General features: G+C 46.9%; 1 protein-coding gene across 1 annotated transcript in view; it reads right to left on the bottom strand.

Annotated features, from left to right (window-relative positions):
- Positions 1 to 513: 513 nt before the first annotated feature.
- The window catches only part of ERP27 (endoplasmic reticulum protein 27), a 23,201-nt gene continuing 9,095 nt past the window's right edge, over positions 514 to 14,619 (bottom strand). Inside the window, 3 exon segments of the mRNA XM_053406574.1 lie at positions 514 to 822; positions 7,266 to 7,391; positions 10,464 to 10,580. Of these exon segments, the coding sequence (XP_053262549.1) occupies positions 514 to 822; positions 7,266 to 7,391; positions 10,464 to 10,580 (552 nt within the window).

The following is a 14,619-nucleotide window of genomic DNA, read 5'->3' as shown; positions in this document are numbered from 1 at the left end:
ATGCAATAGCACTGCTATGACCCACTAATAATTCAGAACTATGTTGACAGATGGGGATGCACACAGTACCTGCTATGTCAGAAATGATCTGCATTATTTAGGATGAGTTAAATGCATCTTTGCATTTAGACTTCATGATTTTAAAAACAGGCACTGGGAGGGCTGACAGCTATCAGAATCTCACCTGGTAGGGATGAGTGGGTTTAACCCTTTCCTCCCCAGGAGTAGCCCTCATGAAAATAGCCCCTTAGTAGCTGTTATTTACATTGGAAGGAAATCCTCCATAGGCACCAATAAGAGACCTTAGCATTCCAGGAAAGTGTTAAACACCTCCATTACCACCACTGGCTGTATTGATAATCATTCATCTTCTCTGCCCCCCATTGACTGATATTTGCTTTTTTTAAAAAAAAAAGGTGTAAAGATACACTTAATATCTAGTTTGGTCCTCTGTTTATTATTTAGGTGCAAAAGCATTGCTCTGAAACACTACCAGCTATGTCAGGTATAAAACTAGACATCAGATTGAAGTGGAAAAGTGGGAACAACATTTCCAGGGGGTGGGGTTGATAATTGAGCAGAAAGCTGTGATTGGTCAGCCCAGTTGTCATCCTGTGCACTCACCAATTCCTTTCTCTGTAAGAAACCATTGCAAAAACCCCTTACAGTCTCCAGGGAGACTTCATCCACGGACAGCACCTCCTGCTCCTCATCTGGTGTGTGGAATGCAGCCAGTGCAGGCAGCTGAGACTTCTTCAGTCGGAAATAAGACATAACCCTGTCATTGCCCTTTGCACGGACGTCCACTGAGATAAAAAGAATCTTCAAGGAGGCAATAGGAAAGGTGTAGAGATATTTTAGAATGCTCACACAGGCAAATGAATGTTATCACACAGATTATGAGAGCTCAGAGGAGCTCCAGTAACCTAGATATTTGCAAACTGTTGGCCTACGGGCCAGATCTCGCCCCCAAACCATGTTTTGTGGCCCATCAGACGCACAGCAGTAACATCATGGAGCTGGGCTAGACATGGGGATTCAAACCTCACCAGTCAACCCAGTGGCAGGAAGTGGAGGAAATCACATCCTCTCTGCTTTTCAGATCTGAAGAGCAGAGAGGGCAGGTAACACTGAGGGTTCTGGTCTGGCCAGAGGGGTTTAGACCTTTCTGTGAAGCACCACAGTGAAGGGAATACCATTGTGTGCATCTGTAGTCAGAATCAGCTTTGGGTACTGTGATGGGATGGTGAGCTGCTTGTGCGTAAAATCCTAGTCCCTCAGAGTTTGGCTAAGTCCACAAACCTCTGTCTGTGACGGAGCTCCTTAAGCATGGCTCCATCAGTCGCTCGTAGAATCGGACAGTGGGCGTTTACGGAACTTCTTCCAGCATAAAAGCTCCTTAACGGAAACGCGTCTTCTGGACTCTCGGCATGACAGTTTCCGGCGAGGAGTAGGTGTCCCTATGGGAGGTCCTGAAACCTCCCCACTATTTTCGCTGGAAGTGTCTCTGAGCCCTCCCTCCGACTCACTTTCCCTTGGAACTTCTCCACCTCTCCCCCTGCTGGTTCCCTCCTCAGCCGAATAGTCTCTCTCAGCCTCTGTGAGCCCTTTCACCTCCTGCTTCTCCGATGACAGTTCCCTGACATCCACCTCCCCTCCAGGGCCCCTTTCACCCCCTTCCCTCCCCTCCTCTGCGGGAGGCGAGGGAGCAAAACCCCTGAAAGAACCTCCCTCATCTTCCGAAGTTTCGAACACTTCCCTCCACCGGTTGCTGTTTCCGTTTTCCAAGTACTCCTCCTCCTCGGAGTCTGTTCCTTCTTCCAACTCCGATTCCCTGAATCCTTCCAGTTCCTCCTCATCGTCGGTGGTGCCAAAGTACTCCCTCCGGAACCTCGCTACTGGCTGAGGTTTCCTGGGGAACCTTTGGTGGAACGTTTCGATCAAGATCTCGTCACTGACCTCCTCTGCCGTCACCCAGGTGTTTTCCGACTCCGGTTCCCCTTCCCACGCGACCAAATACTCCACCTGATTACCCTTCCACCTGGAGTCGATGATCCCCGCCACATGGTTGCTGCTTTCCCTTTCTTCTAAGACTGGCCCCCGTGTGGAGACCCCTTCACCTTCCCCCCTATATGGTGACAGTAATGACCTGTGGAATACTGGGTGCAGTTTCATGTGGTTCGGTAACCGGAGTCTGAAAGCCACTGGGTTGACCTGTTGAATGACCTCAAATGGTCCCAATCTTTTGGGTCTCAATTTCTTGCAACCCCCCTTGAACGGCAACCCTTGGGTTGACAGCCAGACCTGACTCCCCACCCTAATGGTTTCACCTTCCCTTCTGCTCTTGTCTGCCTGCCTCTTATATTCTTCTTTGGCCCTTTCTAAGTTGAGTTGGAGTTGACGATGGAACTGACACTTCTCCACTTTCACCCACAGCTGGTTTGCTTGCAGTTGGCTCAGCACTTCCCTGACATCCTTTACATGCTGCTCCTCATTCTCTGAATATATCAACACATCATCGAGGAAGGCCACGCAATTCTTGTAGAGCAGAGGTCCCAGGACGTGGTTCATGAACGATTGAAAACATGCTGAGCCTGATTGCAATCCGAAGGGCATAACTAAATATTCAAAAGCCCCCAAAGGGGTGAACATGGTGGTTTTCCATTCATCCCCTTTCCTTATTCGTATCAGGTTGTATGCCCCTCTCAGGTCCAGTTTCGTGAATATCTTTCCCTTCCTCACCCTGGTCAAAATGTCATCAATTCTGGGCATGGGGAAAGTCACTGGTTCTGACACTGCATTTAGGGCCCGGTAGTCCACTACAAGCCTGGGTTTATCCGTGTTTTTTTTGTCCACAAAAAACACTGGGCTCCCCCCCACCGCTCTGGACTCTCTGATGAAGCCCCTCTTCAGGTTTTTATCAATAAACTCCCTTAACTCCTGCATTTCCCTGTCTGACATGGCGTACAGCTTGCCCACGGGGAGCTGGGCTCCAGGGACCAAGTTAATTTGGCAGTCAAAGGCTCTATGCGGTGGTAGTTTATCTGCTTCCCTTTCGCTGAAGACCTTGCTCAGGTCAGCGTATTGTTTGGGCACCTTCCCTTTGTCCGCCACTTCCGTCCCTGCTAGAAAGGCTTTTGCCCCTTCCGGCACCTTTCCCTCTCTGCAGTGTTCCAGGCAATGTGCTGACCCAAAGGAGACCACTCTCTGATGCCAGCCCACTAGCGGATCATGCAACGCTAGCCAGCTCATTCCCAAAATAACGGGAGCCCCTCCCAGGGTGGCCACATTGAACGCTATCCTTTCGGTGTGCCTGGCCACCCTCATAACCATTGGGACGGTCTGTAGGCTAACTTCTCCTCCCAACAGCTCCCTCCCATCGATCGTGGTCACCTGCAGGGGGTTACTTAAAGGGAGTATCTGTATCTGGTGTTCAGCTGCAAACTCCTTACTCATAAAATTACAGGAGCTGCCTGAGTCCAACAGCGCCTTTGTCTTTAGTGGGTATCCGTTTGCCAGCTCTAGCAACACCTCTATTACTAGGGCTGGTCTTGGAGGTTCCGGAGTGGGCACTTTTACTGCTCCTTGGCCTGGCTGCTGTGCCCTGACGGTGGCAGCCAGGCGTTGGCTTTTACTGGCTCCTGGACTCCCTCCTCCTTCCCCCCAACAGCTCCCGCCATCCCTTGCCATTCCTTTCTTTGCGGGCAGACTCTGGCAAAGTGACCTGGCTGCTGGCAGAGATAACATTTCTTGGTGCTCTTCCCCTCCTTCTTCCTCCCTTCACTGGGATTTGAAACTGCGCGCGCGCGCGCTGTTCCAATTTCCATCGGCTCTCCTGGCGGGAAATTTGGCTCCGGAATCTCTGGAATGCGGAAATCCCTCCAACGCTCTCCTTTCCCTTCCCGCTTCTCCAAGGCTCTCGCCTCCTGGCGCGCTCCAATGGTCAGCGCTGATTTGGTCAGCTGGTCCATAGACTCCGCCCTGGGCGCCCGGGAAAGTTCGTCTTTCACCGCCGAAGAAAGCCCCTCTTCAAAAAGCATTTGAATGGGTTCCGCCGATAGGTCCCACCCCAATTTATGTATCAGCATTGTAAACTCAGTCCAGTACTCACGAACCGATCGGCTCCCCTGTTTACAAGCCATCAACTGTCTGCGCACCAGTCCCTGTTCAATCTCGCTGGAAAACATCAAATCCATGGCGCGAAAAAACTTCCTCGTGTCCTTCAGCATTTCACTATTCCCTGCCATCAGGGGTCTAACCCAGTCTCTCGCCCCCCCTTCGAGATGGCCAACCACAAACGCCACTCGCGATGCCTCGTCGGGAAAGTCGTCAAACTGCAGCTCGAGAGCATACTGCATCTCTGTCCTAAAGGCTTGCTAGTTCCTGGGGTCCCCCCCAAACTTCTGCACCAATCCTGGCATCTTTCTTGCTAGGGTAGCGCCTTTTGCCTTTTCTGCATCCTGCGCCCTCCTTTCCTCTAGCCTCGCCGTTTGCAGCGCTAGCTGGACTTCCAACACCCTGTACCTTTCTTCCAGGCTTGGACCCTCTCCAGCTCCTCCTGCTCCCCCGGCTCCGGCTGGGTTGCTCATGATGCCTCTCTGCACAAGCTGCTTTTAGGGACTGTCCGATTGCTGTGATGGGATGGTGAGCTGCTTGTGCGTAAAATCCTAGTCCCTCAGAGTTTGGCTAAGTCCACAAACCTCTGTCTGTGACGGAGCTCCTTAAGCATGGCTCCATCAGTCGCTCGTAGAATCGGACAGTGGGCGTTTACGGAACTTCTTCCAGCATAAAAGCTCCTTAACGGAAACGCGTCTTCTGGACTCTCGGCGTGACAGTTTCCGGCGAGGAGTAGGTGTCCCTATGGGAGGTCCTGAAACCTCCCCACTATTTTCGCTGGAAGTGTCTCTGAGCCCTCCCTCCGACTCACTTTCCCTTGGAACTTCTCCACCTCTCCCCCTGCTGGTTCCCTCCTCAGCCGAATAGTCTCTCTCAGCCTCTGTGAGCCCTTTCACCTCCTGCTTCTCCGATGACAGTTCCCTGACAGGTACTATGCACCTTGACTTGAGGAACGGTATGTGTGTATGTGTGTGTTGATGTTTTGCCTTGAGCAGCAAAATGGGCCAGCCTTGCAGTCTCTTCTAACTGAAAATAGCAAACCTGAATTAGCAGAGGGGACAGAGGAATGGGAGGCAAGGCCAATTGACAAGGGGGGTCTGGGCAATCAAAAGTGGGGAATGACCATCCTTAGGGGTTCCTCCAGACATCCTTTTTATGCAGCATTTCTTATGATTTGTGCTCGTGATAGTATCATCTGCAAAAACAAAAAGTCTAGAGTGGCCCTCTATCACTTCCCATCCCAAAGTCATGCGTTTCCATCTACCTCTACTCACATAGAAAAGATAAATGCTTCTGTGTCACCCTATTCTGTTCTTCATTTAAATCTCCATCAGGAATTTTCCCCACCTCTACCTGGAGAAGCCAGAGACTGAATCTGAGACCCTGTGCAAGCAAAGCATTTGCTCGATCTCTGAGCTTCCCCACATTTGTATTTTGTATGCAAATAATAATAATAGATGGGAAAGCATGGTTTGGGGGATTGGATGGGATGGGGAGAGTGACTCAGAGCTGTGTGTTCCCCATGTTGGATTCTAGCTAGACTATGTGGACCAGACAGTTATGAAGCTCTGTCTTTAATATGGGTTCCGCATAATAGCGCCATGGACTTTAGGCAAAGATTGTTGGACCTGCTCCTGCCCAAACACCAGCCTTTGATCCTGCATGTCTCAGAAGTCTTTTCACCTATTAAAACAACATTTGTGTAGAAGATGTTTGGAACTGAAAAGCTGGGGGAAAGAATTCACATGAGATCACCTACAGGTTTCTGAAGCCCCTGGTGTTTAGGTCAGTAATTTAAACAGAAGCAACAAAGAAACCTCTACGACATTATAAGCTCTGAAATTCTGACTCAGTGTCCTCAGCGCAGTTCACCTGGCAAGTCCGAGGGAGGGTTGTGCTGCCATTTGAAGAAAGCTCTTCAGGCATATGGAATATTCAGAGACATCAGGAGGTGGCCAATGGAACAGCAGCAGCAGTGCCATTGGCCACTCCTAGTTCTTTTCCAGAGTTGAACTGTGACTCAGATATATAATAAAAATGGAAGCTGGCCATCAGCGAAGGAAATGGATCCCAAAAGTCTTTTAAAATGCATAGCATTTCTACTTTGGCAAGTGACTACTAGTATTAAACTAAAAGTTCCCCAATGAGTTTTCATGTATTCTACAAAGTTATTTTCTAATCTCATATCTCCATGACTGTTCTCCTGGGCTACATCCACACCAGACATTAAAAGCACTCTTATACCACTTGGCTTCCTCCAAAGCACCCTGGGAACTGCAATTTGTTAAGGTTACTGAGAATTGTAAAGAAACAGGTTCCTATTCCCTCCACAGAGCTGCATTTCCCAGCGTTCCCTGGGAAGAGGGATTGATTGTTAAACCACTCTGGGAATTGTAATTCTGTGTGGGGAATAGGGGTTTCCTAACAACTCTCGGCAATCCCCAGGATGCTTTGGGAGAAGCCAAGACTGTTAAAGTGGTATAATAGTGCTTTAAAGGTATAGATGTGGCCCTGGTCTCCTGTTGCCACTGTCCATTCCCTTGCTGCCACCTCTGGCTCAGTTGGCATAATTTCCTGCGCTGGGGGCTGGGGAGAACAAAGTGTGCGAAGTTATTTCCTTCTCCTTCTCCTTTTCATTGCTCACCTGCTGCTACTGGGGAGTGAGTCCTAGCAAGTGCCTGTTGATGCCAACAACTGATGTCAACCCCAGCAGCATAGGTAGCTGCTCGAGTGCTTGGTGCGGGGGGGCGTGTCCTGTAGCCAGGGGCGGGGCAAGCTGCCCATGGGGCCAGACGAGCCTCTCCGATGCTTGGAGCCTCTCTGCCGCTTCCCCCTCAGCTGTAGGATGGCTGAGGGAGAAGCAGTAGGCAGAGGTAAGTCCCATGCTGCCATTTGAGGTAGCATGGAACCTGCAGGTGCCTAAGCCACCACATCACTCCTAAAAAGTTTTGTGAGCCCAATTTTTTATTTTTAAACTCATTTTGTCACCCACCTGGTGATGACACCCGGTGTGGACCGCACCCCTCGCACCCCCTTCCTCCGCCACTGGTCAACCCCGCTTTAGACTGTGGTGTGCCTAAGCATAAATTACTGTTTCTGTCTGGAAGGATAAAAAAAACAACCTTGCACCCAAGTCACATCAGACTTACCTTCCCTTGGAAGAGAACTGCTGCTTCACGATACTTGTCCATCATCTCCGCATGCTTTGGGGATGACTTGTCAGTGAACAAGAGAAGGTGGGTCTGAATGGTACTATTAAAGATACCTACTGCAGTCTGTCAATATATCAGAGATGGAGAAATAGGTTGATTAGGGAATGTGAGATCTGAGGCACTCTTGGAGCACCAAGCCCTAAAACCTAGAACACTGAAAACGTAAGGCTAGCCCTCAGAATCATGACAATGCTCCCTCGAGTTTGTATCCAAATAACAGAGGAGAATGCAATGGATCAAAAGCAGAGAGGCAAAGAGCAGAGGTGATTTAGATTTCAGGATGAAGTAGAACTGGACTGAGGTGGTGCAGTTGAATTTGCGCAAAGTTCAGGCAAGGCCAGCTAAGATGGTTAGTAAGCTAGGTGTTACTTGATTTGTCAGAACATTGTTCAGTTTTGCTCTGATTAATCTATTTATCAACCCTCAACTGTTTTCCTCTTTGTGTCTGCGCATTGTATTTGTTAAACTGGCAAAAAACAAAAAACCCACAAATTAGAAGAATTCACAGGTGTGCTCTTTTTAGAACTGCTGGATTTAGACATAGGCCAATAGATGCCTGAATTCAAGCAAAAGAAGAGGCCTCTCAACACCTTCTTCGAACAGCAAACAGGTGGATAAGTCAGTACAGGACTGTGCTATTGGCTGCAGCCCAGCCCCAGCCCTCAATGGCTGCATACTGAGCTTGACATCCGCAAAAGGGAAACATAGGCAATTGGTAAGCATTTGTTATACCATGAACAATTTCTAAGGTCAAGCCACATTAACCAACATCCTCCTTTCCTATTTTTGACTTCTCCTATTTATGTTTTGTTTGTATGTTACTATAATCATTCAAAACAGTAATAAAACTTCTCTCTCTCTCTCTCTCTCTCTCTCTCTCTCTCTCTCTCTCTGTGTGTGTGTGTGTGTGTGTGTGTGTGTTTTAAGAGTTGCTTGTAAGAGAATATGTTTCAGGTGAGGATTTGGAAACTCAATATTTTCTCAAAAACACAAATCCAGGACCCAAATTGATGGTGGAATTAAAGATTTAGTTCCTAAGGGGTGTGTGTGCCTTTTGTTGCATTTGTGTTGTTGTTTAACCTGTAAGAATAAAAGCAATTAAACATTATTTTTTAAGAAAGTCAATATTTTTAAAAAAGACAAAAGCTTGATATTTTAAATCAAGGTCCTCTCCAGATGGAGGATGATGATGGTGGTGGCGGTTGCTGTGTATTCTGCAACAGGATATTGACCTTGACACAATAACAGTGGTGGTTTTATCCTCATTTTGTTTGTTTTGAGATGCATCCCCTATGCTACCACATTATTGCTGTCCAAGTGGTCATATCGCAAGAGAAGCCAGACAAAAATACACCGGAACATTTGTGGTATTAAAAATTATGAGATTTTGGCAGGAAATTAAGGGGTGTGGAAGTGAAGCAGGGTTACCACCCTAAAACTTTTGCAAGCACAAACAGTATTGAAAGTAGGGCCTCATGTGACAGCCCTGTTATTAGCCTCATGAGCATAGAACAAGAATATATCGAGGGCGGGGGCTTGTTTGCTTGCTTGTTCGTTTGCATTTGACAAAGTTGATTCTCTACAGTTCACATTTGAGATTGCAGATCCCAGTTGTCCTTTTAATGTTCATCAGTCTTATGTCTTTGTGTTTGCCCTAAAGGTTGCTGGCTACCCTGTCCAACACAGCTTTTAAGATCTTCAGCTCAGTCCATTACCTCTTTAACAGGAAGGATACCCAACTAAGTTCAACGGGACTTACTCCCAGCATGCGAGAATGCAGCCTTCACTGCTCCATTTCCATGTATTTTCTTTACCACTCTGCATGTACACTTTTTAATCACCATGGAATTCTATATTTCCTATTTTTAAAAAACATATGTGAGTCTTTATTCTAAACGTGATCTATACCACCATTTGGCTTAAGCTGCTTCTCTGAGTCAGACTGCAAACCTTAAGAAGTGAAGGATGGAAAATCCTGTGGAAGTGTTACCACTGCAATGGCAACCAAGAACACACACACACACACACACACACACACACACACAAGTATACCTTTCTGATGCTATCATTCCCATTTAGAAAAACATAGCAGAAGCCTGGAAAACATTTCAGCACCGATCTGAACTGTGTTTGAAAGCCACAAGTCCAAGCAGACTGGATGCTAACAACATGGAAAGTAGACCGGGAACTCTCCATATATCACTGAGAATGACTGAGCTGCACACACTAGCCCTCTGTGAAGAACCTCAAGTCGCCTGGTATTGCCAATGGGCTCCTCACATAGTTTCCTGTCGGCGGATAATTTGTCATCTGACTTTTTCCTTCCCCTTGCACTTTCCCCCCACCCTTCTCCCACAAGCCAAACAAGGGCCTTGGACACCCTACAGCTGACCTGCCGCCTCCCTGTGCGCTACACCCACCCACAGGGAGATTGGCAGGATGGGGGGTGGGGGTTGAGAGAGGCTCTGTGTCAATAAAAAGAAGGAAAGTGTGTGTGTGTGTGTGTGTGTGTGTGTGTGTGTTCCAGAATTCTGACAAGAAAAGGTCAGAGAGTGCATTTCTCGAAGAGCCTTCCAGCTCAAGAGCAGTGGGATTTGGAGCATTGTGGGAGGTCCAGCGTACTAGGCCCTGCGTCAAGCTCCCCGCTCGGTTTCTCAGTTCGCAGAAGACGGGAAGGTTGAAGGAGCAGCAGGTAGGAAATGCAAGGAAAGCTTAGGGAGAGAGACATCAGAACATAAGGAAAGCCTGCTGGGTCAAGCCAATGGCCCACCCAGCCCAGCATCCTCTTCTCACACTGGACAGCCAGATGCTTGTAGGAAACCTGCAAGCAGGATCCAAGCAAAAGAGCCCTCTTCCCTCCTGTGGTTTCCAGCAACTGGTATTCTGAACCATTGGTGCCTCTAACTGTGGAGTCAGAGCATAGCAACCATGGCTAGTAGCCATTGATAGCCATGGATTTGTCCGTTCGTCTTTTAAGGCCACCCAAGTTGGTGGCCATCCCTGCCACTATTCAATTAACTCATTCTGGGGTCAAGAAAGGGGCAGTAATTTCATGGGTTTGTTCTCTCCAAAGTGAACTCGGTATTCAAATGCCTAGGTATAACTCCAGCATGATCTAGAGACGTCCTTTCTTACCATAGGGTTGTACTCGGTTACCCAGCGGAGTTCATTGATCCGAACAAAGCGACTCAGCTTGGTGGCGTCAATTCCGCTGCTGTCTTTGATTTCCAGGTCTTGCTGCTTGTTATCCACCTGAAGCGAAGCAAATAGCCTCACCATTGTCACTCTGCCCCAGACACTGTCCCTTAAAACACTTGCAAAATCAACGTCATGTGTCCTGGGAGGCAGGAAAGCCAACAGGGTCTCTGGCATAGCTGTCAACTTTTCCCTTTTCTTGCAAGGAATCCTATTCGGAATAAGGGAATTTCCCTTTAAAAAAGGGGAAACATTGACAGCTATGGTCTCTGGGCCCAGTAAATTATTTGTATGATGCACCCAAACCTGCCCAGGATGCGGTCCTTAGCCAGATTATGGAAGTTCTACGACGTCAGCCCCCCCGCCCCAAGTATTCATCTGCACAGTTAATCTCCATGCAACCCAGCTGTGAGGCAGCAATACATTATCTTTCCACTCCCACAAACACACAGTATGTATTCCTGTGTATGGTTCACTTTTGGCCTAAGATTTTCATGAGGACTATCCTACTGATTTATCCCAGAGCCTCGAATAAACTTTTTAATTTGCTCTTTCGCCATAAGCTGAAGGGTATGATAGAAACATTTTAAAAATAAAATCAGATGTGGCTGTTATCAGTTGCATTAAATTGCCCTAGACATTAGCGATATGGGGATTAGCAAGCAAACATTTGTGGGACCTTTGGAAAAGGGATCTTAAACCAACCTAAATCTCTTTCCTTTTTGAAAATATTTGCCTGCTCACTTCATTACTTCTAAACCTAATAAACACTGGCACAGGCATGTATGGATTTCCTGGAAACATTGTGCAAGCAAGAATCCTCTCCAATAAATAGAGGAATTTTTCCAGCAGATCAAGAAAAGAAAATATTCTGGCTCCACAAATACCGTTTTTTTGGAAAAGATTCTTTGACATCTTCCTGGATCTATCTTCCTGATGGACCTCTTAATAGGCCGGCAGGCAGGAAACAAAAACTCAACAAGAAATCCCAGAGGGATAATAAGGTGTTCAATTAATGTATGGGCCCAGCAAGGCAAAGCTGAATCCTTGTGATTATTTTTTAAAAGAATATTATGGATGAGATATATGGAAAGATATATGGATAGAAATCGTATACTGTCATACGCCATAAATGGAGTTGTCATTTCCAGAAACAGATCTACCAACATAGTCCTCTTTTGCTTTTCCCTAGAGCTAGTTCTTGACTCTGGTGCATTACACCACAGCTGAGAGGACTGAGGGCTGAGTCTTCTCTCACAAGCTTGGAAGGAAAACAAGAGCAGCTCCATGGAAAGTAAAGAGTGTTAGACTGGCACTAAACTAAAGTGAGCCAGAGTACATAAACCTTTGGGATGGTTCCAAGGACCACCAGAGTCAGTGGAAAGCGTCTTCACTGGGGGTTGGAATAGACTGCAGACTACTGCAAGAACATTGATCAAGTCTAATGCTTTGCATTTCCCCCCTGGTCTAGAAAAAAATCGTATGTTTGTGTGCGTGTGTGTGTTTTCTATTGACATACCTACAAACATATATACACCCACATACACTGGGTGGTGTGACCCATCCAATCCCACTGGATTGGGCCAGGGCTCAAGTCATGTTATTTTTATTGCAAAAATGATGGTATCTCAAGCTGAAGTTCTTGGAAGACAGGCAAAGTGCAGAAAGGTGGGGGGGGGCGTTAAAACAGGCTCTAACACAGGTACATGCATAGAAACAGTTATTTATGAAGGGAACCAGGAACGTGTGTCTGTGGTTGTTGTTTAATGGCACAGTGTTTTTGAGCAAGTGCAGAGTACCTTTCCCTTTGAAAGTAGAAGCTGTTGGGATGTTTTTGAAAAGTCAATGGAAAGATGAATTTGTCATTCACAGAACCATAGGGACTGTCAAAATGGCACCAAATGCAAATTCACCCCATGCCAAAGAGAACCCTGGAAAAAACAGGGGAGGAAATGCAAATAGGTTGCACAGGCAGAAAAAGTAAACCTATCGAAATAACTCCAGTGCAGGGCAGATTTTACCTACGTTTCCTGGGAAATTAAGTCTGTTCTTCCATTAAGGGGGTGAAATGTGACAGAAGTTTGACAATCCCTGTTCTACTCTTATCACAATGAATGAGGCTTGTCTCACTGAAAGCAATAGGCCTTTGAATCAGGGCCAGAGCCATAAACTGCTTGTATGAGTTTGATTGGAGTACAGTAGCCATGTCTACCCAGAATTAGGTCCTTCTGCACTGAATGACATTTACTCCCAGGCAAGCGAGGAGGGATTGCAACTTAAGGCCGCAGTGCTATCCAAGCTTTTCTGGGAATAAGTCCCATTGAACACAGCTGGACTTGTTTTAATGAAGCAATAATTGTTTGATTAATTGCAGTCAGATTCATTTTCTTATGCATTTTTTCACAATTCTACAGATATTTTGTTCCGGACTCCTGCCTCAGTTCCCCACACCTCTTTTCACTTCTTCCAAATTTATTCAAGGGAAGGCAGGCTGAGAGGGAACTATATAAATTCTTCAACTTTTTTGCAAGACAATTGGCAAAGCTGTATATCTACCCTGTCAACCTAGTTTAGTTTTAGCTGCATCTATTTGTTTATCTCATGTTAAGGACAAACATGAATCTATAAGGGTGTATTTAGGTTGTCGGCCTTCCACAATCAAATGATGATGTTTATTTCCCTCACAGTACAGATCTTTGAAGAGTCTTTGGAAGAGGAACGTTATGACCAATGGAAACAGGCCAGTGAAATCTGGTTTCCATTTGTAACACCTGTTGAAATTACATACAAAGTTAATGGTGAGTCATCCTAACAAACTTGCCACATTTCATTGTACTTCATAAATTTGGGAGTGAAGGTGAGAGTATTCCATTCCAAATAGGTTACCAGCTGCCTCTAACTTGCACAACATTTTAAAATCCCAGATGAAGGCATAACCAAGTTACCTTGCCCAGCTGTGAGGAATAAGGCCACCATTATACAGTGGTACCTCGGGTTAAGAACTTAATTTGTTCTGGAGGTCTGTTCTTAACCTGAAACTGTTCTTTACCTGAGGTACCACTTTAGCTAATGGGGCCTCCCACTGCTGCCGCACAATTTCTATTCTTATCCTGAAGCAAAGTTCTTCACCCAAGGTACTATTTCTGGGTTAGCGGAGTCTGTAACCTGAAGCGTCTGTAACCTGAAGCGTCTGTAACCCGAGGTACCACTGTAATTGGGATAAAGGGCTTTTTAGAGACTTGCTGCTGTTTATAGAGACTTGCCTCCCTAATAAAGAAAAAGATTGGAGTGACCCATAGTCAACTTCCAGTACTAAATTGGAAGCTATAACTAACCCATCGCTCTACACCTACATCTAGATATGGCAAGCATCTATGCCTGCAGCAACCAAGTTCTCTTCAGCACTGGAAGCGCTAACCTGCTCTGCCCCAGGATTCGGACCCCACCCCACACAGCACACACAGCCCAGCAAGCCGCCTCCTTCCCTGATGGCTTCTGGGCTGACAAAAGACCACAACAAACCAGGATGCTACCTAGCCAAGGAAGCTGCTCCCAATATGCCTACGCAAAGTAAGCTGAAGGATTTCCTGTGCACTGCTATGAACTGCAATGTCAGGTTACCAACGGGGGCTGTGTTTGTACACCCCCTCCATTCCTTCTCCCGCTTCTGCCAGTAAGTAAATAAGAGCATTGTTAGCTTTGCCACCTCTCCCACAGAGAGGGGAGTGGCGGGGGATACCTTCCTGACCACAGCTCATTTACTAGTGTGATTTGAATTTTGCTGTCTAGCCCTTTTGAAAGTCCCTACTGGTAAAGGCTGAAGAGAGTTAGAAATCAGCAGCAAAGCTCTGCCAGGCTGGCCTAGTGGCAGGAAGGGCAAGTAGCAGAGGGAGGATGAAGAGAGCATAGGCAGCCAGGTGAGAGAGAGAGAGAGCCAGCCTAGAAGGTAACACTAGTTGATCTGTCCCTGCCTTGGGCATTTGTTCAGGGGGGAAATGGACTTGCCATGAAGGGCCAACATAAAGCAAAAGTAAGAGTGTGCTAACTGATGGGAGTCAAGCAGTAACACTTGCAATATTTTACCAGAACTGGGCAG

The sequence above is a fragment of the Podarcis raffonei genome, chromosome 10 (assembly GCF_027172205.1).
Source record: "Podarcis raffonei isolate rPodRaf1 chromosome 10, rPodRaf1.pri, whole genome shotgun sequence".
NCBI classification, from domain to species: domain Eukaryota; kingdom Metazoa; phylum Chordata; class Lepidosauria; order Squamata; family Lacertidae; genus Podarcis; species Podarcis raffonei.
This window is presented reverse-complemented; position numbering and strand designations above follow the sequence as displayed.